General features: G+C 33.3%; 1 protein-coding gene across 1 annotated transcript in view; it reads left to right on the forward strand.

The window, feature by feature from the left end:
* Positions 1-5529: 5529 nt before the first annotated feature.
* Positions 5530-25282, forward strand: part of LOC150098112 (putative ribosome biogenesis protein RLP24) — a 48833-nt gene continuing 29080 nt past the window's right edge. The window contains exons 1-3 of the mRNA XM_090406298.1: positions 5530-5753; positions 11285-11471; positions 24634-24697. Of these exons, the coding sequence (XP_090262424.1) occupies positions 5673-5753; positions 11285-11471; positions 24634-24697 (332 nt within the window). The 5' untranslated portion in view covers positions 5530-5672. The remainder of the gene's footprint in view (positions 5754-11284; positions 11472-24633; positions 24698-25282) is intronic.

The raw sequence follows: 25282 nt of genomic DNA on the forward strand, positions 1-25282 counted from the left end.
ATTACTTTTATCACCAAGCCTTGGATATTTGCGTATAATTGAGGAAACAGACATAAACTTTACCGTTAATTTTTCTTTTGCGCTTTTTCCAATCACTTTTTCACATTCTTTTCCATGCAATACTCCTCATCTGAGATCCGTCATGCTGGTCAAAACTTTCAATGATAATGATACTGTTAAAATGCAGAAAGGCAATGTAAAAGCTCTGATAGTCTTGACTAGCACGAAGGATCTCAGAGATGAAGAGTATTGTATGGGGGCTAGAATGTGAAAAAGTTAATGGAAGAAGCGGAAACGAAAAGCGAAGAGATGAAGTTTTTAAGTCTGTTTCCAAGCTATGATAGAGGTGAATTCAGAAGGAGGACGATGATACCTAATGAAGCAATACACTGGTATATAAGGAATTATGTAGAGTTTGTTGGTGGGTGGAAGAATTATTTCTGAGTAGGTTTCTAGAGAAAGAGAGAGAGAGAGAGGGAGGGAGAAAACATTGTTCACTGAGAGTAAAGGAGCATGCGCAAGGTCTGTAAAACTAAAGGAATTAGGGCAGATGTATGTGGGGTGTGCATTAGAAGACCCTATGAGGCAAATGAATGTGTGGATGAACAAATATTACAAAAATTGGTCTCACAGGGAAAAATGTAACGTTGCATAGTCAATTCAGGATGTAAAGGTGATTGGGACCTAAGGAGTACAAATAAAACGAAAAAAGGTGTAATAAGAAAGAATTTTGCATTGGTCAGTGCAACCTTGGCAGAGGTAACAGGAATTAGTCAAACTTGGCTTTGAAAAATGTGATATGTTTAATATTGTCAAGGAGGATAATTTCAAATGAAATGCAAGCAAGAATGGCAGTCCGTTAGGTAGGATGTAGTTCTTTTGTGGTGATATGCTTTGAGATTGAGATCAGTATAAGAAAATATGAAACTGATGGGTTCTATAGGCCAGGAAGCGACAAGGATAATGTGGATAACGTTGATCAGCAGAGCAGTACATTTAGTGAAGTTCGTGTTGATTATTATGGAGGGACTTCAACAATGAAGACTTTAAGATGGAAACATCTTGATAGGAAAGAAATGGAATTTATACACTTATCAAGAGAAAATTTTGTGCAGCAAATGACAGAGGGTACTTGGAGTGGAAAAGTGTTGGATCTAATTATAGGATCAGAAAAACATCCATTATTAAGTTGGCTGGCTACATTGCTTCCAGCTGGGGAGAGTGATAAAGCAGTCTTGACTGCTTGATTAAGCATTTTTGACTTGGGTATTAGTAAAACTGGAAATTTGAAATTTGGAATCGAATCCTCTAAGAAAAGGATGCTAATAGTTCATGAGAGAATATTGAAGTTATATCTGGAAGGAGCAATATCAGAAAGTATGCCCAAAGATAGGAGGATAAATCACATAAAAGAATATATTGTTGAGAAGCATCATTAATAATGAGCTGAAAAATAATATTATGGAGATTATTTAAGGAGAAAGGTTGTTAGCAATGTCATGAACAAAACACCGTTCCGACAGGCAAGGTTACTAGCATGGAAATGAAGACATAATCAGATTATGGGAAGAATTACTCGAGCAGGCCAAGAGAAATCCGAATATTTCTTTATTATATGTCATGAAGGGGGGCGAATGACTATGGACGGATAACTTTAATGAGTACTGATGGTCGAGGAGATAAAGAATCATACGAAGTAGTGGAACTAATGACTGACCAGTTTTCAGGGGTATACATCCAAGTAAGGATCTTTAGTCACAGAGGTGAGAGGGATTCATATTAGAACTGAGGTTGATGAATTGAGCATATTTAGGATATTGTAGACTCTCAGTGCAAACAGAGCTGTGAGAGAAAGTGATATTTGATGAATTGTGTGCAAGCGGAAATGGCGATTCCGTTCACTACTCTGTTTAGTTTAAGTCAATTTTGGTAAAGTCTTACGAGAGCAAAATATTTTCTTTGTGTAATTAAGGATTTAATTCATTGTAGAGAAATCTACATCAATAATTCAAGAGTCCTGTTAAAAATAAAACTTTGTCAAAAAAATAAGAAAATAAAATGGGGTGATAAAAGTATAATACTCTATGAGAAGAAGCATGTCATTTTGAAGGTTTCATCATGCTTAGGTAAATTACTTTTTATAATAGAGTTGCAACCGATTTAAATAACAGGAATGGCCTCTGGGTGATAATGCTGGATTTTGCATTTATATATATATATATATATATATATATATATATATATATATATATATATATATATATATATATATATATATATATATATATATATATATATATATATATATATTAGGATAACCAAGCAATTTTATATGCTTGGTTATTTTAGCTCCTAATCCCAAGTATGCAAACAATTAAGTTTGCGCCTGAAACAAAGTTCAAGTCTAAAGATGGTACAACACCAGGGCAACTCATTGTAAAGGTGGCTAAAGCTTTGATCACTATTCTTAGTATTTTCCCATAATGTAAAGCACATCTCACTAGAAGATGTATACTGCAATGCATTATGGGTGGGGTCACTACCCAGACCGGTTTCGACCTTTTTTGAGGTCTCCTCAGTGAGTAGCTAGACCCTAAATACCAAGGTTTTAGTAATACAAAGCCTTATCAACTTTACCTATATAAGTTGCAACAAGGTGTATTAAGTTTTAATAAAAATCTCTGGAGGAGATATTGATGGGAATAAATTTTTAACTTGGGTATATTGTATATTAGGATAACCAAGCAATTTTATATGCTTGGTAATTTATTCCCATCAATATCTCCTCCAGAGATTTTTATTAAAACTTAATACACCTTGTTGCAACTTATATAGGTAAAGTTGATAAGGCTTTGTATTACTAAAACCTTGGTATTTAGGGTCTAGCTACTCACTGAGGAGACCTCAAAAAAGGTCGAAACCGGTCTGGGTAGTGACCCCACCCATAATGCATTGCAGTATACATCTTCTAGTGAGATGTGCTTTACATTATGGGAAAATACTAAGAATAGTGATCAAAGCTTTAGCCACCTTTACAATGAGTTGCCCTGGTGTTGTACCATCTTTAGACTTGAACTTTGTTTCAGGCGCAAACTTAATTGTTTGCATACTTGGGATTAGGAGCTAAAATAACCAAGCATATAAAATTGCTTGGTTATCCTAATATACAATATACCCAAGTTAAAAATTTATTCCCATATATATATATATATATATATATATATATATATATTCATTTTTTAAATTAACTGACTTAAACCCGAGAATTATAACACAATGACATTTATTTGAAAAAAACGCAACATGTTTCGTCAAAAATGACTTCTTCAGGCGATAAGAACATAGAAAGACAATAAAAGACACTTAAATTAACATTGACACACTCTAAAGCTATACAACTTTAAAGCCATAATATTCGACTGTAAATTACAGTTATGAGCTTGAACTACAGTCCGAGTTAAAGTTCTATTGTTGTACACCTGTGCGTGTGTGGAATCACGCGATCTCCAGTATCTAATAGTAGAGTTGAAAGAGTCTGCCAAATTATAGCTAAGATTATTATTCAAATGAAAAGGGTCTAAGGTGATTTCCCTTGACTCTACAATGCGGCGCTCTATTTCATCATGGCTGATGTGTAGGTTTGAAGTCAATGTCCAATCTATTTCATGTTGGTGGCCTTCGTTGTTCGTGTTTATTGAAAGCAGGACATGGCCTTTATATATATATATATATATATATATAAAGTGGATCATAATCCTTTATATATATATATATATATATATATTTCAAAAAATAGATTTAATGACTCCAAGACCGAGATAACATATAAAGATTTTAATGATAAATACTACTAGTTTCGGCATATAGCAGCCTTCTTCAGGTATTTATAAAGGAAAGGAATAGTATTCCTTTCCTTTATAAATACCTGAAGAAGGCTGCTATATGCCGAAACTAGTAGTATTTATCATTAAAATCTTTATATGTTATCTCGGTCTTGGAGTCATTAAATCTATTTTTTGAAATGTATAACAACCGAGTAAAAACTAATCGCCACATATATATATATATATATATATATATATATATATATATATAAAGTGGATCATAATCCAGGAGAAAGTAGGTGATCACCGATGTGCCATCAAGCTCTGTGCTTGGATCACTGCTGTCCAATTGGTACATAAATGATATAGGAAATAATTTATAGGAACATTTTCAGTTGTTTGCTGATGAAGCAAATTTTTGGGCATGGTAATAACTAATAATTAATCAACGTATCTAGAAAGCTTGTAGGATGATTTTCATATGCTGTCATTAAATGCAAAATACACGTATAACGGATGTAATTTATATGAAGAAATATAATGTTATGCATTTTGGGATATATAGATTTCGAGTGTTTACAACATTGAAGGATTTGTACTTCAAGATATTAATGAAGTCAGAGATTTAGAAGTAGTAGTAGTAGTAGTAGTAGTAGTAGATAAAGAGTTGTAGTTTAGAGGACACAATACTACAATAATCAGGGTAGATCACAGGATTACTTTGCTATTGAAGAACGCACAAACATGCAGAGTTATGATTGTTATCATCCCTCTATAAAGCCTTGATACTTCCACACCCGGATTACAGTGCTCTGGTCTGGTTACCTGGTTTTTGGGATGAATCAGTGACGGAGAAGATCCAGAGGCGAGTGACCAAGATAGTGAGTCGTTTGTAAAATACTTTATATGATGATAGACTGAGGATTCATGTTTTGAAAAAGTTGGTTGATAGTCGAAAAAGGCGAAATATGATTGAAACTTTTAAGTCACTTAAAGGCGTTTATAAGATTGATGCAGGGGAAATGTTTTAGCATTTAGCTAAGTTGGCAGAACAAGAAGTCATCCCTGGAAATGGAGTAATGATGTGGTTCACTAGGTATGAGTACTAGAATTTTTTTGGTTTATACAAAAGTGAACGAGTGGAATTAGTTGCCAGAGTTAATTGTGAGTGCTTCGTCTGTTGTGTGTGGATAGAGTGGGTCTCTTGCGATGAGTATTAGGTTTCCATGTACAGTATAATAATAATAATAATTATAATTATAATTATTATATAATCTAATCGTTCTATATTCATTACAGACACATTTATTGTTCATTATTTTTAAATTTTATGCTTTTTAATATTTTTAACCTTTTCTCTATCCAAAACTGCTCCATGTTATTCTTAACAATCCAAATCAACCATTTAGAAAACCATAATGGAAACAGACATATCCCAAGGCTACATTCCCGTACTGTATGGTAATATACTCCTTAAAATTCTACAACATAAAACTTTGTACACAGAAAGTAAGTTTCATATACATTAAAATTATCGAGTTTTGTAGAAGAAAAAGGAAACAGCTTTAAAATTTTTGAAATTAACACTATTAACTAAATAAATAAAATGAATCAGCAGACCCTTTTTATTCCTTTATAGAGAGTATGCAGGCCATTTTTAACCCTATCTAATTAATATTATAAATATTTTAAAAAAATAATTGTTGCCAACACTGACCAGCTGCAGCGCTCGTAGTATTAAATTTCGGGTTTTGATAAACAAGTGTTAGTATTTTGTCCTTCGTGTAGTTTGCTGTATAGAGTTCGTTGATTTTCTTTACGTGTAGTATATTACGTTTAACTTAAACAATGAGAGTCGAGAGATGTTACTTTTGTTCATCGCCTCTTTATCCTGGCCATGGAATGCAGTTTATTCGTAATGACTGTAAGGTAATGTTTTCGTGCTTTCTCCATATTCAGATTTTGTTTCTTGTGCAATAAGCTCATAAGGTATTTAAAATAATTTTGCAAACTTCAGATTCTCTGCTACTGACAGTTACATACTCATTTTCTAATCGAAGACAATTTTCTTACGTAATTCTCTTTCGCTTTGAGTATATATATGTATGTATGTATGTATATATATATATATATATATATATATATATATATACACAGGGTGTTCGGGATAAATTTGACAGTTTCGTAAGGAAAAAGAAAATCTTCTTTGTATCTATTAAATTTAATGAATTGACAAAAAAACATTACAGGCAGAGTTAATTACAATACTATCAACAAGATTTACTCAAAATAACCACCATTAGCATCGATCACAGCTTCAATTCTGCTTCGGAACCTCGAACAAGCTGATGCTACAGTCTCCCTGGGAAGGGCCGCAAAAACTGTTTTAATTTTATCCATTAACTGGGCTTTTGTATTACTGGAAGTGCGATTGGTGTCTTTTTCAACTGCGCCCCATACAAAATAATCCATGGGGTTAAGGTCTGGGGAGTTTGGAGGCCAAACATTTGGACTGGTGAAGTCGTAGAAATTTTCAGACAACCATTTTTGACTTTTCCCAGAGGTGTGGCAAGGGGCCGAATCCTGCTGCCATACATACGGCCTACCATTGGCTACCCTTGTTATCCAGGGCTTGACTACAGTTAGCAACTCCACGAACAAAGCCCGAATTCCAATGCCAGGGTTCTTCAACACCTGTTCCTGCAGATTTGCGAGGAATTCTGCTGTACGAACGCAATCAGATCGTCTGCTAGGGATCTTTCTTCTTGCTACATCCTCGTAGTCACCATTGCAAGTCTCTAGTTCATGCCTGATTGTTTTTACTGTATTCAGGGAGCATTGGGCAGCAGTCGTAATATCCTTATTTTGATGGCGGGCACGAATCATCATGATAAACAGTCGTTGGAGGTGTTTTAATTATTCAATTCATAAAATTCGTGCCTTTCTATGATTGCTAGCCTTTTGAAACATTATTCACATTTAAAAGATAACGATTATATATAAGGTATTACACATAAATAAGTTCTTCCAGATTTTTTTATTTTCCTCCCCTTGTTTGATTTAAATCCATCATAAATGAAATAGTTGAAAAATGCTTATGTTAAATCAAATACTACACTGAGTGCTTCACTACTTGACAGTTGCTGATACCAGGCACTCAAAAATATAATAATAAATCGGCTGAAGCCTTTTAATACATAAACCAAAATGCAAACTTAGAAGAAATTACAAAAAGCTTCATTTTTAATTCAAACTTTTCTGCCAAATTGATTTTCTATTTCTCTCTGTGTATATACAAAATATCAAAAATTTGGCGGAAAAGTTTGAATTACAAATGAAGCTTTTTTTTTATTTCTTGTAATTTCTTGTATTTCTTGCATTTTGGTTCATGTATTAAAAGGCTTTAGCCAATTTATTATTATATTTTTGAGTGCCTGGTATCAGCATCTGTCAAGTAGTGAAGCACTGTTTGAAGTTTTAGTAGTTGTGTATTATTACAGTCTTGTTTCCTAAGCCATTTAACCCCTTTCCCCAGAACAGTTTTGCTTTTGCAGTTATAGCTTCCTGATCCTTCAAAAAAAAAAAAAACTGGAGCTAGATTTCCAGATTATCTGACATCTAGCTTACCTACACTACTAATGTGTATAGGTTTGTGATCTTTAATTCATAGGATTGTCATTAACAGTATTAGTATGATTGGCGTTTTATATCATAATACATATTCGCATTTTCTCAAAAATGTTTTGTTTGTTACAAGATATATAACAAGCATAGTATTTTAGCGAGCAACCCTTGGTAATCTTTTTTGGTTACTCAAATACTTGTGCCTAAAGCATAAGATACAATTAAATATTTTATATTAAAGTTAGAGTCATTAATATATCTACATGTATATCAATCTTTCTAATAAAATTGAGCCTTAACGTTATTTAGTTTTGTGTCATTGATATATCTTTCAGGTTAATTGAAAGAATGATCTGCCTTCAGGAATTTAAGTATGCTGAATGGCTTACTTGCTCTTCTGTTTAGAGCAGAAGCATGGCTGACTATGAGCATAAAATTGTACAGTATATTATTATTATTATGTAACACTTTCAGTGAGTCCAAAGACTCATTAAGGGAAGGCACTAACTCCACAACTTTGTCTCCACCATCTACAACAACTGCAACTACTATCATCATCATCTACATCAATGCCACCTACTGCCCCATCATCACCACTAGTATTTTCACAGACAATCATAAACAACCATGCCCACAGCGGGATTCAAACCTGCAGCCTTTTGGCTGGAGAGTGGCTATGCTGACCACTCGACCTACCATGCCAGTATATCATATATAAATAATTGTATATAAAGATGATGGAAAAGGCAAATAAATGATGTGAAGTGAAAGCAAACCCAATTAATATTGAATAATTATAGAAATTGGTGGTAGTAGAATAAAATCATCAAATGATATCTTGTGAAAATGATTAAAATTCCTATAGATGACTTATGAAGCCGTGTGATGTCATCGTTCTTTAGGATGATCACTGAAAAAGTCATCATCCTAAAGAATGTTAACTGAAAAGAATCTTTATATGTGTTGGCTATTTCAATCAAATAGCTTTTCTCACAAGAAAGAAAGGATGCTTCTATGAATGAAAGAGCCTTACCATTCATTAATTTCTTTCATGCTTTGTCTTTCTGCTACTTTTGGAAAACAGTTGGTTTATCCATGCATTCTGAGCTTCATAAAATTAGCTCCTTAAAATGTTCCTTGCATAATAACTTTATCTAATTTAATAGCTTACATCTACATGCACCATCAGCACGGCCCAGTATAGTATGTTTTGCTCACATTTGGATAAACCAAGAATGTAATTTCTTTGCATATTTAATTTATAGTATGTTCAGTCAGGCTTTGCACTGCTCGTGCTTACAGAAGCATCACTTTCACCACCCAGGGGTGTGCCAGCAACATGTGCGATGTACACAGGCACTAGGATAGTAAAGGCGCCAAAGATTTCAGGCGAGGAGGAAATACTTTAAAAAAATATTATTCATTAATTATATCAAAATAAATTACATTTTTGTTTAAATTTTAATTATTTTTTATAAATTTGTCTTAAACAAATTATTTAATCACTTATTCGTTATTATTCCTTAAGATCTTATTTTATTCTGATCTTAGTTCTAACAAGTAGTTTAGTGTAAACAAGTAAAAACTTGAACTTGCGTGAGTTTACTGTTTACAGGGTGACACACGTTTGAAATTGTTTAATCTTGTTCACACTCGCATTTGCTCTAAACATATATAAGAAAATCTGCTGCAGTTTTTAACTTTATTCTAATCTTGCAATGTACCTGAATCGTCATGAGAAAAATTTTGATTATTTGAACAATTACAAAAAATGGACAGAATTAATTGCATCCTTAAAAAATAAAACTTGTATTGATCATTTGCAACAAAGAGTTTTAGATGAAAAGGAAACATTGGTATGAGGTTATAAAAAGAATAATTTTTGTAGTACAGTTTTTAGGCAAACAAAATCTAGCTCTTTGTGGTAAAAGTAATAAACTTTACGATCGCAACAATGGCAATTTTTTAAAATGCATTGAGATGTTAGGAAAGTTTGATCCTTTTATATCGGAACACACGCGACATGTAGCTAATGATCCTGACTTTCAAAATATGCTCTCCTATTTAGGAGATAAAATTCAAAATGAAATACTTACTTTATCGGCATCAAATATTAAAAATAACGTTTTTATAAAGTGTTTTTTTTATTGGGGAAGGGGTATAGGAGCGCCAACTAAAGTTTTGCACACAGGTGCCGGACACTACTGGTGCACCCCTGCTTTCACCATCGGTGACCTATAGTCACTGATGTACTTGGGCTTTACCAAAACAGTGCAGTTTCTGAAAATATTTTATATATTTTTCAGCAGTGCTTGCATCTAACAATCTTAATTGCTCATAACTCTATTCAGCACTCTTTTTTGTATGCAATTTTTTTTTTCTTTTTTTTTTTTTCAAATATTTTTTGACTCATGTTTTAGCAGCATTAAAGCTTTTAGTTATATTGTATACCTGCTCATCCACCTAATGACCTTGGTGTTGGTTAATTTTTAGTATATATGTGTGTTTTTATGGTTTTTATTCTTTCTGAATCATGAGACACAAGAAATTGTATGCAAGATTTTTTATTATTACATGCAGTGCTTCCCATGTTCTAATTAGTGAAGCATGATCCTGTTAACTTCACATCTATAAACAGTTTCTGGTATTGGTGTTCCCACAAGTATTATTATTACTACACAGGCACCTCCATGGAGCCATAAGACTCATGTGGGAGATGCAAGCTATCAGTTTTATCTATCGTACCTCTCCTTGAAACCATTAACAGACAAAACACAACTGATTCAGGCAACCTATTCCATTCATTCATTCATCACTTTTCAAGCAAAAAATCCAGTCCTCATGCCCTTGCTAACAACTCTTATCCAACTTCCAGGGATGATCTCTTGTTCTGCTCTGTTTAGCTAAGGGTTGAAGCATTTCCTCTGCATCAGTCCTATAAAATCCTTTAAGTAACTTAAATATTTCTATCATATCCCCTCCCTTTTTTTTGCCTATCAACCAACTTTTGCAATCCACAAACCCTCAGTCTGTCTTCATAGGGAGCATTCCACAGATCACCCATAATCTTGGTTATTCGCCTCTGGATCTTCTCCACTACTTCATTCCCAAGAAACCTAGGTGATCAGATATGAGTACAGTAATCCAGATGTGGTTGTATCGAGGCTTTATAAAGAGGAATGATGATAACTTCCTTATCTATGCTTGTTAGTGCATTCTTCAATTACCAAGTAACCTTGTGAACTACTTTAGCAATATGTCCTCTAAATTTCAGCTGTCTGTCTACTGCTACTTCCATATCTCTGGCTTCATCAGTTTCCCAGAGTACAGTTCCCTCAATGTGGGAACTGTACTCCAAAATGCATATCTTAATACTTTTTCACATTAAATTGACATCCATTATGTTTTGCCCATATTGTCAGCCTATTTAAATTATCCTGCAAACTCTCTACATCACCTTCATTAACTATTACCCTATCCAACTTTGCATCATCAGCAATCAACTGAATATCATCCTTCAAATTATTTCCTATATCATGTGTTTCTATCATATCTACAAATTAAACAGCAGTGGTTCAACCACGAATCCCGTGGTTGAACCACTGCTTATTCACCTGCCTTCTCCTGGATTCTGCTATTCCATATACTACTTTTTGTTATCTGTCCATCAGCCACCCTTTTATCCATATCACTCCTACAAATATCATGTCTTTTTTCTTATTTTCCACGAGTTTAGTTTTATGCATTTTAAAATTAATTGAATGTAAATATTTTATGTTTAGAAATCTTTTAAAGCCATCTTAAAATGTACCTGAAACTATTGTATCTTATGATAGGTATTTAAATTTTGTCGATCAAAATGCCATAAACTGTTCAAGAAGAAACGTAATCCTCGCAAAGCACGGTGGACTAAAGCTTTCAGGAAAGCATCTGGAAAAGAACTTACAATTGACCCAGCATTTGAATTTGAGAAGAGGAGAAATAGTCCATTGAAATATAATCGAGAATTATGGAAGGAAACAGGTATGTTCGTTACTTAGTGTTGTGTCCTGAATAATCAAATTATAAGTGGGACAAAACATTAATTTATTCAGGAACAACTATCTTTGATTGTAGGTAGAGAATGTTGTGTTTTGACAATGAACACCGTGTGTGTGTGTGTGTGTGTGTGTGTGTGTGTGTGTGTGTGTGTGTGTGTGTGTGTGTGTAAATAACAGAAAGATAGAAGTGAAGAAATAATTAATATGAATAATATGTGAGACTTTACCTGTTTTGTAGGATGTCTAATAGTAAATTTATTTAAGGTATTAATTTATCTAAAGTATCCAATTTCATTTGTATAAGAAAGCAAAATATATAAGCTAAGGTCCAAGGGTCACACTTTAGCCATCCAGAATAACGTATGACCAGAAGGAAAGTGAAGTTATGCGAAAAGGAAGCTAGAATGCTTTCTAGGAAAACACACCACACACACACACGTGGAGGAATGCACATAGCGCGATAAACAATGCAGCGAATTGCGTGAATTTTCGAGATTGAAGCAGGTAATATAAATGGCATTCCCCCCCCCCACCACCACCACCACACACACACGGGGCTTTTTGGTTCCTGGTTCCTGACCTCGTGGATGTTGGCTCTCAGTCTCTGCCACCGGAGAAGATTCTAGGCTGGCTGTAGAAGTTATGAGTCGTCTGCCATACCGTGCATGTTAGAGCTAGTTATTTCCTCAGACTAGGATAGCTATGCTATATCGTACAATGGTAATCCAGATGTGTGCCTGCGATACTGGCGAAAGCCCTGAGCGGCACATAGCCTTTCCATTTCGGAGAATCTGGCCATGCAACTATCGTATGTAACCCAGAGAATTGTAGACCTTAGAGGAGCCTTGATGTCCAGACAAGGCTGAAGAAAGAACTGAAAGTCATTCCAGGAACGGTAATGTAGATTGTCATATTCTGATTTCCAGTAGAAGATTGGTGTGTGAATTCTATAGATATTTTGTGTAATGGACATATAAAGAACTTCAGGAACTATCTCTATTTTGGCATTGACCTGTTCCTGTTTGAGAAATGTCTCCCTAGAAGGGATTTGTATAAAAGATGATTGTGATATGTTGTGAGATATAACTAGTGGCCATGTGAGTGATAAAAGATAGGTTACATAAGCCAGAAGTTTGTTAAATTATATATAGAAGTGGTCCGAGTAATTTGTTCTTGTATTGTAATGTTAATATTGAAATTGAGATCTTGCTAGCAACGCGACATAGTTAACCATGCATTTATATTTTCTCATGTATAATTTTTTGATTTAATAAATATGTTTCATAGCATTTTCCTGAGTCCAGCTTGTTATGTGAATTCAAATAGCCACTCATAAAATTACCATCGAACCTAGCGGGAGGGACCCACGAGTATAATTGATACTTAGAGCCACAACTGCATGCAAAGATAAAGAGAACAGGAATTAGTTTATTTTATTGTTGGAAGTTAATTACTGTGTATTACTCTGAGAGAGCCACCTTGGATAAGAGTCTCGTCTATCCTCAGTATTGGCTGGCACAGTTAAAAAATAAATTTGTCAATATTTATCAGGTGAACTGTCTCAGAAAATACGTTTAATGGTAGCGTCCCCATACTTGGACAAAGCCCTAATCATAAATTAAATTACACGGGACTAAACTTAAGAGCGGCCTAAAATTTAGCTTGTTTGAAGAAAGGGAAATTTGTATGAGTGAGTAGGGCATACATAACTAACAAGAGTAGATAAAAATATAAAGGTAAAAGGTCAAAGAATATGATACAAATATAGAGGATAGGTACATAACATTAGTCTGTTACTTGTACGTCTTTTACCATTTAAATCCATAATTAATATAATTTCTGTTTCATATAATCTCAATATATAGTAGCTTCATTTTAATTTTTATTCAGGTCTAAATATATGAATAAAAATCTGTGAGAAAGCTGAGCTTAATGATATTAGAAATACAAGATGATCAAAAACATTGTATTTAAAATTAAGTTATGACTGAATGTTATGCAAGCAAAATTTAATCTTTCTGTTCTAATCTGTTTTCCATTTCTGGATTATTTGAGGAAGCAAAGCTGTCTGTTTAGGTAGCTATTCTCTTTTTTTTTATGGTTAGGAAAGATGGGCATCAGAACTGAGTTTCAGTTTCTTCTAGGCTGTTTATTTATTGCTTATCTTTTAAGTCCAGTTTGAGAGAGAAAAAATGCAAAGAATTATTCACTAAAATGATGCATTTGGCTTTGCAGTCAACTGCAGAGCTAAATAAGTGAATTAAATGAAACTTTGGTTGAGCTGCAGGATATTAAGGAATATCAAAAGAGATTTATTGTAGAAATTCAGGAATATTTCTGGAAAACATAAGTAACTTGGTTCCTCACTTGTAATATATGTGTACACACACACACACACACACACACACACACACACACACACACACACACACACACACACACACACACACACACACACACACACACACACACACACACAAATCTATAAATCTATAAATCTTTTAAACTATTTTCATAGTGTTAAAAATAGTCTCTTATTTTACTTCTGTTATTATAAAGATCTTGAAAAATGTGGACTAGTAATTGTTGTTGACAAAATATTCATATATTTATATGGTATCTTGATTGATCATAAAATATGACAAACATGCGTTGCAGTTTAAACTGTTAACCACAACAAATCAAGGAAACTAACTCCAGCAGGATGCCACATTTCCAGTTAGTTACCAAGAGTTAATTAGTTACCAAAAGCAGTAAATCATCTACAAAGATGTTTACAACTTAAGAACATTTCAGACTAAACCAGAAGCAAGCACTGGATGAGTACCAGTTTGTATCACCACCATTAAATTCAGAGGGTTAAATGAAAATGGCAGCAGATTTTATTATCTAATATTAATAGCTTACAAGAAAGCTATGGGTCAACACCTATAATGTAGGGAAATACTAATTATGGATTACCATAATTAAGTCTTTCAGAATAATTGCAGTTTTAGGTGGGATATTAACCCCCTAAAACTGCATTTATTCTAAAAGACAATAGAATCTCCCAAATGATCTCTATAAGATTAAGGAATGAGAGCTATAATGCACAAATATCATCTTTACTTTTGTCCCACCTAAACCTCCAAATTCTTTAACAGCAGAATATGCTCCAATGCTCTGTAAAACTCATTTTAAATCCATCGATATGCTTGAAATATAGGTGTGCCCAATCTACCTTGTATAACTGTACTATCTGTGTCCAGTGCAGCAGTGAAGAGTATGGGGGGAAAAGCTTAAATATTTAAACTGCAAGACAGAATATCCAGCCTGCTTGCAAGGATTTCAAAGGTGGAGGGATGAGAGAGAGAGAGAGAGAGAACAAAACATCTCATATCAGAAAGCAGAGAGGAAATTTGCTACAGCAGCATTGAATGAAAAGTCCTCCTGTGGCTGTTAATAACTATCTGTTAAGGCCTAGTCTTCGCCTAAAATCAAGAAATCCTTTCTGGTCCATGGACAGACTCTCTTCAGCTGCCTTACCATCAGCATCAAACATGTGGAGAGAACACTGATCCAACATTCTCCAACAAATGGCTTCCTGGTTGAAGATCCCTGTGCTCTGACAGCCTGATTTTGTTCTTCCTAGGAAGATTTGATCATCTGTCAACAGGATCAGAACTAACCAGGGCAGGTGTGGCTACCTACTACACAAATAGAAACTGTCAGACCACCCTTATTGTGAACCCCCCCCCCATAGCCCAGACAGTCACTCATATTGTGAATGATTACCCAAGGTATCAAATTCATGGTAACCTCCAAGACATCCACGAGGTGATGGATGATGCCCTGGATTGGCTTTCTAGACATTGACCTGTAGCTGCATTGCATTCTTTTCACCATAAGAATAAATAAATAAATAAACTGCTGGGAGGAACTTGTGTTGGTGGCTTAACGTTCTTTCACCCACTCTCTTCCTTTTCTATATAAATGAGTTGCTCTCTCATAGGCTTCCAATCCTGTCTGCAGTTTTGCTGATAACAGTATACTCCATTCCTCCTTTTCATTTGACAAAACGTGGTGTTCAAGTATTAGAATTCTCAAGATCCAGTATATTCTTCAAACAACATGATAAACACCTTTGCTATACAGCCCGATTTCCCCATCTCAATTCTCATAAGCCAACAGTTGACTATTGGCCTGAATTCCGATCTCCTAGCTATATCTCAGTGGAGCAAGGACAACCTTGTAGACATGATTTTCATGGCCTCTCAGAAGAAGACATTGCCAAAGTCAGAAAAGCTGTTGTGGATAGTGGCAATGCACTGCAATTGGACATCAATGAAAATGATGTCATTGACTTACTAGAGTCCCATTTACAAGAATTACCCAATAAAGACCTTGTGGAGATAGAGAAGCAGCTGAGAAACACAAGAACATGAAGAATCAGAAGATCCAGAGCCAAGAAAGTTTACAACAAAAGAATTAGCTGAAACCTTTCATCTCATTGAAGCAGGATTTGCTAAGCTTGAGAGCAAGAACCTAACATTGAGTGGTTTATAAAGGTTTATCATGCAGTTAGTGAGAACATCAGCTGCCACAAGGTTATTTATGATGAAAAAAAGAAAAAGGCTGTTCAAAAAACACTACATATCTTTTTCAAGAAACAGACTTCAGTGGTAAGCTCCCTTCCTCAAGCAACAGAATCAAATCCTGATTCTCTAGCACCAGGTCCATCCTCTCTAGTACTAGAATCTGATCATGATTCAAATCCTGATTTTCTAGCACCACACCATTTCCATCATCATCTTCTGATTAATGTTAGCCTACCTTCTGTTTGTTTGAATTAAAAAGAAAGAGTACAATAGTTTCTGTAACTTATTACAGTATTATTATTGCCACATATGAGCCATTATAGTATTATTATTATTATTATTGTATATGTGCTGTTCACCAGGGATTGGAGTTGCATACAAATCCCGCCTAAAGACATTCTCAGGAATGTATCTTGTCCATTACCCAAGGACTGCTTGTACTTTTATTTTTAGTTGAATATTTAAAACAATGCATGGGAATGTTTAAGAAAATAATTAATTTAAAATAAAAAATTAACTCCTAAAAGTTGATTCTGCATTAGTTAATAGATCTATAGTATGAATGTAGTTATTTTATCTTATGTAAACAATTTTCTTGCACATAAAGTTCATTTTAGTATTGCATAATGCTCTTTTATATAATAAATAAACATTCACAATAAAAATACTTAACTGTCTTTATCTCATTTATACAATGATTTTGTATATTTCATTCCCCTTTATCTCATACCATATGTATGCTGCATAGCTTTATTCATTTTTATAATGAAATGTGTGATATGTGTGTGTGGGGGGGGGAAAGGTGTATATTTTTACTTATCTCTCCCACACATTCCAAGGGAATAAAACTTTAATTCAGAATTAAAAGAAAACAGTGAAACAGTTAAAAATTTTTAATTTACAAAAAATGCAAATATATTACAACATCAAATCAGTTACTTAACTACTATGCATGCACCAGTATATTCTTCAAACAACATGATAAGCACCTTTTGCTATACAGCTTCCCTCACCCCTCTCAATTCTCATTAGCCAACAGTTATCTTCTTATATGGACAAAGTTCCTGGAACCTTAGTCTCTTGCCTCCTACAGGACTTTTATTCTTTCTTAAGTTCACATAGGAGAAAGACTGGCACAAAACAAAAGTGCTCTCTATATGATAGCAACATAAGTGAACACATCTTAAAATCACACTGAAGAAACATTATCTTGTCATCATCCAAAGCATTCTGTAACTTCACCTTCTCTAAGAAAGTAGCAGTAGGCTCCATTGAATAAACTATTAAAACTTTATGCCTTAGAATGAATGACCTTTCTGTACGAAAGGTTCAACATCCCTCAAACTTGATCAACGGTTTTGTCACTTCAGAACAACTCGCCGTTCTATATGAATGTGCCTGAAGAAATAACTAAAATTGTATAAACTATTAAAAATCACTTATCAGACTGAGAATTCTAAATAAAACAAACTTTACTTGTTTCATTTCTATATGAACTAAAGACTGATTAAGTTCCTTTTCAGCTTTAACTGAAATAAATCCAGTCTTCATATATTGAAGACATGGTTTTCTCCTGCTTTGTTCCTTTTCTGCTATCCATGCTGCTGAATACTTAGCAATGTCTGATAAAGTTCTTTTCACTTCTGCTCAGACTCGAAAATGCAACTGAGAAACTTTCACTCAAGTCCACCATCATGCACTGCGATTACTACTTTCATCGCTCTACTTTTAACAACAAAGTTCTTTCTTCATATTGCAAAAAAGTTATAATTTTTTTATGAAACAGCCAACATTTAAAACAGTTCTTCATTCCACAGTCTCTCACTATTGTAAGTTCACTTAATCATTTACGCAGTGTGAATTATAATGGTGACCTTTGTTTACCTTGTTAATGACCACATTTCATTAACAATGTTTATCTAGATACAAACACCAACTTATGATAGCTCATAAAAAAATTACAGTTAAGTTCTAATATCTAATTTAAACAAATTTATTTCATATCTAAGAGACTTACATAGCCAATGACAAAAATAATATCTCAAAATGTTTTGCTCGCTTCATGCAAAAACATGTTTAACTAACAACAAAATAGTACTATATTACTAATTTTTTAACTGAGTTAATGCAATTTTAATTCGGATATCCTACACATTTCCTTCTATTTTCTCATTTGTACAATATTTCCTTCCCCTTTATCTTATAGCATATGTGTGCTACATACTTTTATTCATTTTTATAATAAGAATGTTAACTTGTATATTGTGATTCAGGCTTTTTTTCATTTTTTTTTTTTGTATTTAATTTTCATATGATGGTAAAATTTAATTTCATTAACATAAAAATTAGTGTTAAGACTTGCTCCCTGACTTCATTTAGAGTTTAGAGAATAGAGAAATGTGCATACTCGTACATAGCATGTATAAGTATGATATAACTATTTATTCCATTCACCTCAACCTAAATGAGGTAGTCCTCTCTAATACTTACTCTAAGTAATGTCTCTTCTTTCATGCTCATTCTGATTTAATTTCTGTCTGCCTATTAATGTTTATGTTGCTCACACGGATGAAAAGTTATGTGCCAACCTAAAATACATTTTGTGCCATGAGTGAGCTAAGGATTTTTACCAATTTTTATATATATGTTTGGGGTCTAGAGCAAGATATCCAGACTATTTAAAAATATATATATATACATCATCATCAAATTCAGGGGATGTACAGAATAATTATGATAGTACTACTGAAAAAGTTACACCATTACTAACTTCCTATCAACAATTTTCCTCCAAATTAATCTGTTATATGTCAAGACTCGAATATTATCCAGTCTTATATTTCTGTCTTTTAAGACACTGTTTAAGTATCAATCTATATCTTGGTCTTCCTTTAAGTGTCTTTCCTGCCAACCTGGCAAAGAACACTTGTTTTGCTAATCTTTATTCACCCATTGTGTTTAATTGACCATACCATTGGAGATTAGCTCTACTAACACATTCCTGAATGCTAACAATCGCAAGTTCTTTCCTAATGTTCTCATTTTTAATGTGATGCTATCTCGTCACTCCACTAATATTTCTGAGAACTCTCATATCAGAGGTCTCCACTCTCTGATCAAGTATTTTATTTAGACCCCAGTTCTCAGATCCATAAGTTAAAATTTGCTTGAACACTGTCTTGTATACGACTAATTTAGTGTTTTGACTAATTTCTTTCTTATTCCATGTAAATTTATTCAACTGTCCTACCATCTTTATTAATTCTGTTGTCTATTTCCATATTTAATTTGCCATCTTCTCTCAAAACTGTGCCTAAATGGCTGAAATGTTTTACTTGTTCTTCTATAGGTTCACCATTCAGGATACATTTGAGGTTTTCAAATTTTCTGCATATTTTCACATTGTCTTTGTCTTTTTATTGCTGATTTTCACACCAAATTTATTAGAACAGTTATTCAATTTAGTCAGGGAATCTTGCAGATTTGTGATGGATTTATTCAGAAGTATAACATCATATGCATAAAGTAAAGAGCTGAGATTAATATCTCAATTTTCATATTAGGTTTAATACTAGTTTCTTTCATGTGATCCATATAGATAATGAATAAGAATGGCAATAATGTGAAACCTAGTTGCACACCTAATTTAACATCAAACCATTTTCCTGTACCTCCTTTCATTCTAACTGTTGACATACAGCTCAAATATAGAATATGTATTGCCTGATATAATGTTGCATTCACACCATATAACCATAGCATTTTGAAGAGCTTTCCTCTTAACACATTGTCATATGCCTTTTCCAGATCTATAAAACTTAAATACAGATCAATTCTTGGGGAATGAGTGTAGTGCGGAAATAGTTTTTTGACTGTGGTAATAGACTTAAGTAGTTTCTCTGTTTTCTTTTTTATTCTATTGGTTGGGTTGTAGTTAATGAGTTGGTATATGTTATTGTCTGAGACTAGCAGATTCATTTTTTCTACATAAGTGGTTTGGTTTAAAATAACGGTAGCACTTCCTTTATTGGCTCTAGTTATTACGATGTTCGGGGTCGACTTTAATGATTTACTGCTGTTAATTCATGTTTTGTTAAGTTGCTTGTTATTATTTTGTTGTGATCTAAAATGTTGGCGGTTTCTAAACGTATTTGGTCTGCTATGTTATTTGGGATGAATCTTAAGCCTTTTTCTATGTTACAAATAAATTCAAGTTTGTTTATCGACTTGGTTGCTATGGCAAAATTTAGCCCTTTATTTAATAATGCTAGTTCGTCTTTGTTTACAGCATGGTTGGATGAGTTAACTTACCTGTGGGCGATTGGTGTCTCCTGTTCTTTCTTGCTTCTGATTGGTTGTTATCATTCCCTGTGGAGAAATTTCAATATGGCGGCTAGTTTTGTCGATCTTTTAGTCTTTGGAATTTGGAAATTAGGTTTCTTTCTTCTTTTGGAGGATATGGTTCGCCGTGTTGTCCTTAATATTCTCTAGCATCATCCAGATATATGTTTAAGTAGCTTGAAAGTTATGATTTTTCTTTTTTTTTGTAGCTGATTTTGAGTAACAGCTAAGTTCTTTCTGGTAGCTTGGATTTGTTCTCTTAGTAGCGCTTTCTCCATGCAGTGGTATATTCGTTGTGCCCTTGTTGAAGTGAATTTTCTCCTAAGCTGTTTTTTTTTTTTTTTTTCACTAGATGTCATACCAGTAGAATTACTTGAATAAATTCATTGTTTCTCTAGCTTACTGTAACTTAGCTTGTCCTGTATATTTGTATATGCTCCAGATGAGGATCTTAATATGAAGATCGAAACGTCGGGATATTAAAACAGTTATTTATAACACGGTTGTAAAGTCCATAATTTCTTAAATACAGATCTTTGTTATATTCCCATGATTTTTCAACTTTCCATTTTATAGATGGGTACTATGAGAGCTCTGCTCCAATCATCTGTAATTTGACCCTCTGACCAGGCGTTCTGAATTATGCATTGCAACCACTCTAAAACTTTTATACCTCCATATTTGAGCATTTCAGGTTTTTGATGAATTTTTCTATTTCAAGTATGGATATGTGTTCCTTTTGGGAGTTTTTTACCACCGTGTTGACACTGCTTGTTTCATTTAGCAATCTTTTAAAGTAATTACTCTGTTGGATTCTGAATGAGGAGAATTGGAAATTATTAATACTTCATTCAAGGTCCACCATAATCAGCGATTCCCTAAGCCAAATTTGCTCATCAAACTAATAATCTCTTATTAATAGTATGCTATTCATATTTCTTTCAAGTTATGTTTATTAATATTTATTTGTTCATTTATTGTTTTGAGATGAAATGCAGTTGTGAAAACTGTGTATTAAATATCACTTATTATTATGAAATAAATATTACTGATACAGAGATAAAAATTGTGAATTATTCAATCCTTTTATGCTGTTAGTGAAATGTAATGTATCCAAAAAATTCTTCAAATTAAGACTTGATTGGTTGTGAGAAATTATGTTAATTTTAGCCAGTGCGTGCCTTATCATGAGTTACTGTACGGTATGAAGAAGCCAGTTTGGTATCAACAAAACCAGTTAGAACCAGATTTTGGCGGGAAAGGAGAGTAGGATATCATGAGTAGTACGTGAAAAAGGACACAGTAGTAAGGGGAGAAATAACCTGGGGTTGAACGGAGTTGGAAGGACTAAGAACCGCTCTGTATTTTGACTTATCTTTCTTCGAGCTCTTATTCTTTTATAAATTCCTATCGCCTCACAGAAGGATAGCGTAGGACGAAAGGATAATAAGAATAAGTAAGAAATATTGAAAGTTAAGCAATTATGAGCAAGAAGATAAATTCTTCTGAGTTAATTAATCAGTCTGAAACCCAGGATTCTATAATATTTGTGTGCTCTCAAAGTGAAACTATTCAAGAACCAAGGAGTGTTTCTAGGATTCTCGATAATGAGGAAGCTATACTGTTTATACTAGTAAGGATATCTTTTCTATGCCTCGTGTGAGGTAGCAAAGCTTGTTTCTTGAGAACATTATATAGTTCATATTGCTGAAATTAACATTTCAAGATTAAATGTGTTATATAGTGAAACATTTCCTCATAAATGCAATATATGAAGTATATCTGGATTAATAGTTCATATTTGAATGTGTGATATAATGAAGCTTGTTACTTGAGAACGCAATATAAAATTGAAATTGGATTTTCTGAGGACTATTGTATTAAATTGATAAAACTTGGAAGTTTCCAAATGAATGACTGACGACTTGTACTTAGTGATTGTTCTGAATAGTTAAGCTGAATCACTATTTAAAGTACACTAAACGATAGCTTTGTGTAGAGTGAAATTGTGTTTGGAGTCTTTGATAATAAGAAGAGTGGAATTTATATGCATAAATTCTAATTGTAAATGATATACTCAGCTGAGTAATTTGCTAATGTCTTAATGAGAACTTATGCATTCTTAATTGTATTATCCCTACTAGAAATCCTTGTTTTAATGTAAATTTATGTGTTAAAGCATTAAATGTTTTTATTTGAGTTGAATCTTGTGTTTTCCTGATTTCTTTCATTGCACTGCTCATTAAAATAATTTGAATCTTAGCGGGAACCCTATATTTAATAAGGAGAATTTTGGCCTGAATTAAGTTGATAACTATAAGGTACTAACTGATGGCCAATTTCACAACGTGTTTGTGCGAATTAGAACTTAGAGTGGCACAGTTAAAAATAAATTTTCTTTGTGTTCGAATGTGAAGTCAGTCAACAGCTAGAATATACAAAGGAGTAGAATGTAGGATCCAACAACTCCAAACTCCTAGAATATATTTATCTTTTGCTTTCATGTCACCTTTATCATCTCTGTTCCTGTTATAGTACTTTTTCAGTAGCCTTTAGAATATGTTGCAGCTTCTTGATATTTATTTTCCATGTTCTTACCTATCTTCCTATGACGTTTTTAGCTAGTTTTACACAGTGCTTTCCATTCTTGCATTTTTCTCTGTATTGTCTAAGAGCACAAGCTTGACTTACCCACCAAAACCCTTCCATAGGCTTTCTTCTTTTCCCTGACTGTCTCTTTTAACTTCCTGAGTCCACCATGGAGTTCTGATTTTTATATCCTTAAAGACAACCTCATCACATACCCTTCTGGCTGAATCAGTCAATGTATTCTTAAGGGTTTGCCATTGAATTTCTAAAGTTTGGATCTTGTTTTCAAATGCTTTCATTTTTTCTTCAATGATGTTTGTGTATTTGTGTCTAGTTCACCTCTGAAAGCAGCTAAACTTTGATTTGTTTTAAAACTTTCTTACACACTATGAAATTTAATTTTATTCTGCTCTAAACTTAATAGTGATCTCTTCCTCTTTCCTATATATACACTGTGTCCTGAATCAGTGGGAAACCATCAACATATGACATACTCAACGAGACTTCATATTTCTTGCATCTTCTCTCTATGTGCATATTTTTTATGTTTGAATATGGAGTTAGTAATAACTAATCCATGTCCTGAACAGAATTCTAGAAGACATTTACCATTCTTATTAGCTTTGTGCTTTTCTCCAAATTTTCCAAAAGATTTCTGTTTGTCTGGTAATCATTTTCTATTCTGCTGTTTATATTTCCAACAAGTGCTTCCTTTTTCATTGTGCCAGCTGTCTTCTCTAATGCCTCAAAAATTTCCTCCATTTCTTCTTTGGTAGAACCTTCTGTGAGACCATAAGCATAAATAAGTCTCATTGTCCAGTTCTCCATTCTGATGTTTGCACACATCACTGATATTGATATTGTCTGCAATTCAAGATTATCCTCATTTAGTGTTGAATACTATAGCTACTTCCTCTTTTTTCTGATTGTTATTGCCTGAATATAACATATTTGTTGCCTAAAAGATCTCAGTGTTTTTGTTTTTTTGCTGCTTGCATTTCTTTTCTATTGATGCTTCTTACATTGATAGTACCAATTTTGAGTTTTGCTAATGGTGAGTTGGGATGCATTCTGGAATTTGTTCCAGAACAAATCAGGGCAAACAGCTGACTTTGTGCTGTTTGCCCTGATTCTTTGACGAAAACAACAGTGATCCTTGCTTAGGACAGATATTATCAATTGCAATATGGAACTTCAAATAAGCAGAGTGTAATTATATTAAAATTAGGAACACATCTTAATAATAATATCATAGGTTTCTGGATTCCACACATTAAACAAGCAAATAACATCATCACCTAATGATATATATATATATATATATATATATATTACCCTGCTCTTTTTCTTGTAACATGCAAAGTATTTAGGTAAAAATAATTACTTTTCTCATCCAATGTGTGGTGATATCTGAGAAACCTTGTGTAGTCACTTCTCACTATAGCAGATGCTGCAGCAACCTCACCCATTATAACAAACTACTGAAATCCTGAATGATGTACCATTTTTATAAAAGAAATTCGCTATTACAAACAATTTTTATAATCCTTCAAGTTCATTATTGTGAGAATTGACTGTATTATGACTCATTGCTACAGAATTCTTAGTATTTTTAATATTTCTGAATATTTTAACTAGTGGAAACAATGAAGAAAATAGAGGGCATAAAGCAAAAAAGGCAGGCACAGTTTATCATAACTAGGTAAGTGTTTTAAGATACTTTTAATCATACCTCTTATGCCAACAATTTTTTCAACAGTGTTATATTAATTTGTTCAACATTGCTTTGATTAATTCTTGCTTCCTTACTTGCCTCCTCCCCTCCTTCCCTGCAAAGGACAAGCATATTCTGTGCTTTGAAATTCCATTGTTGTTTTTCTTAATGCTATTTGAATATATAGGAGAATTAGTCTACTAAATGCAGGGTACAAAATAGGTGCAGAAATAATGAAAGAGAGGTTAAATAGTATTATAGAAAAACTACTAGAACAAAATGGATTCCAAAAAGGCCAATCTTGCATAGACTCAGTTTTTACTTTAAAATTAATAATTGAAAAGAGAAATATTTCAAAAAGAAACGTGACATTTATTGATTATGTAAAAGGCTTTTAATAAAATTAACAGACAAAAATGTTTAAAATATTAGCTAATTTAAATATACCTGTCCAGCTCATACAGTCTATTCAAGAAATAAATATTTATTTCCTGTGTTCAAGAAATATAGGTTGACTATATTAATAGGGGAAAAAAACATTGGAACAAATATAATAAATCAAATGTTATTGAG

Source organism: Typopeltis vanoorti, chromosome 16 (assembly GCF_054136105.1).
Source record: "Typopeltis vanoorti isolate ZY-2024b chromosome 16, IOZ_Tvanoo_1.0, whole genome shotgun sequence".
Lineage (NCBI taxonomy): Eukaryota > Metazoa > Arthropoda > Arachnida > Uropygi > Thelyphonidae > Typopeltis > Typopeltis vanoorti.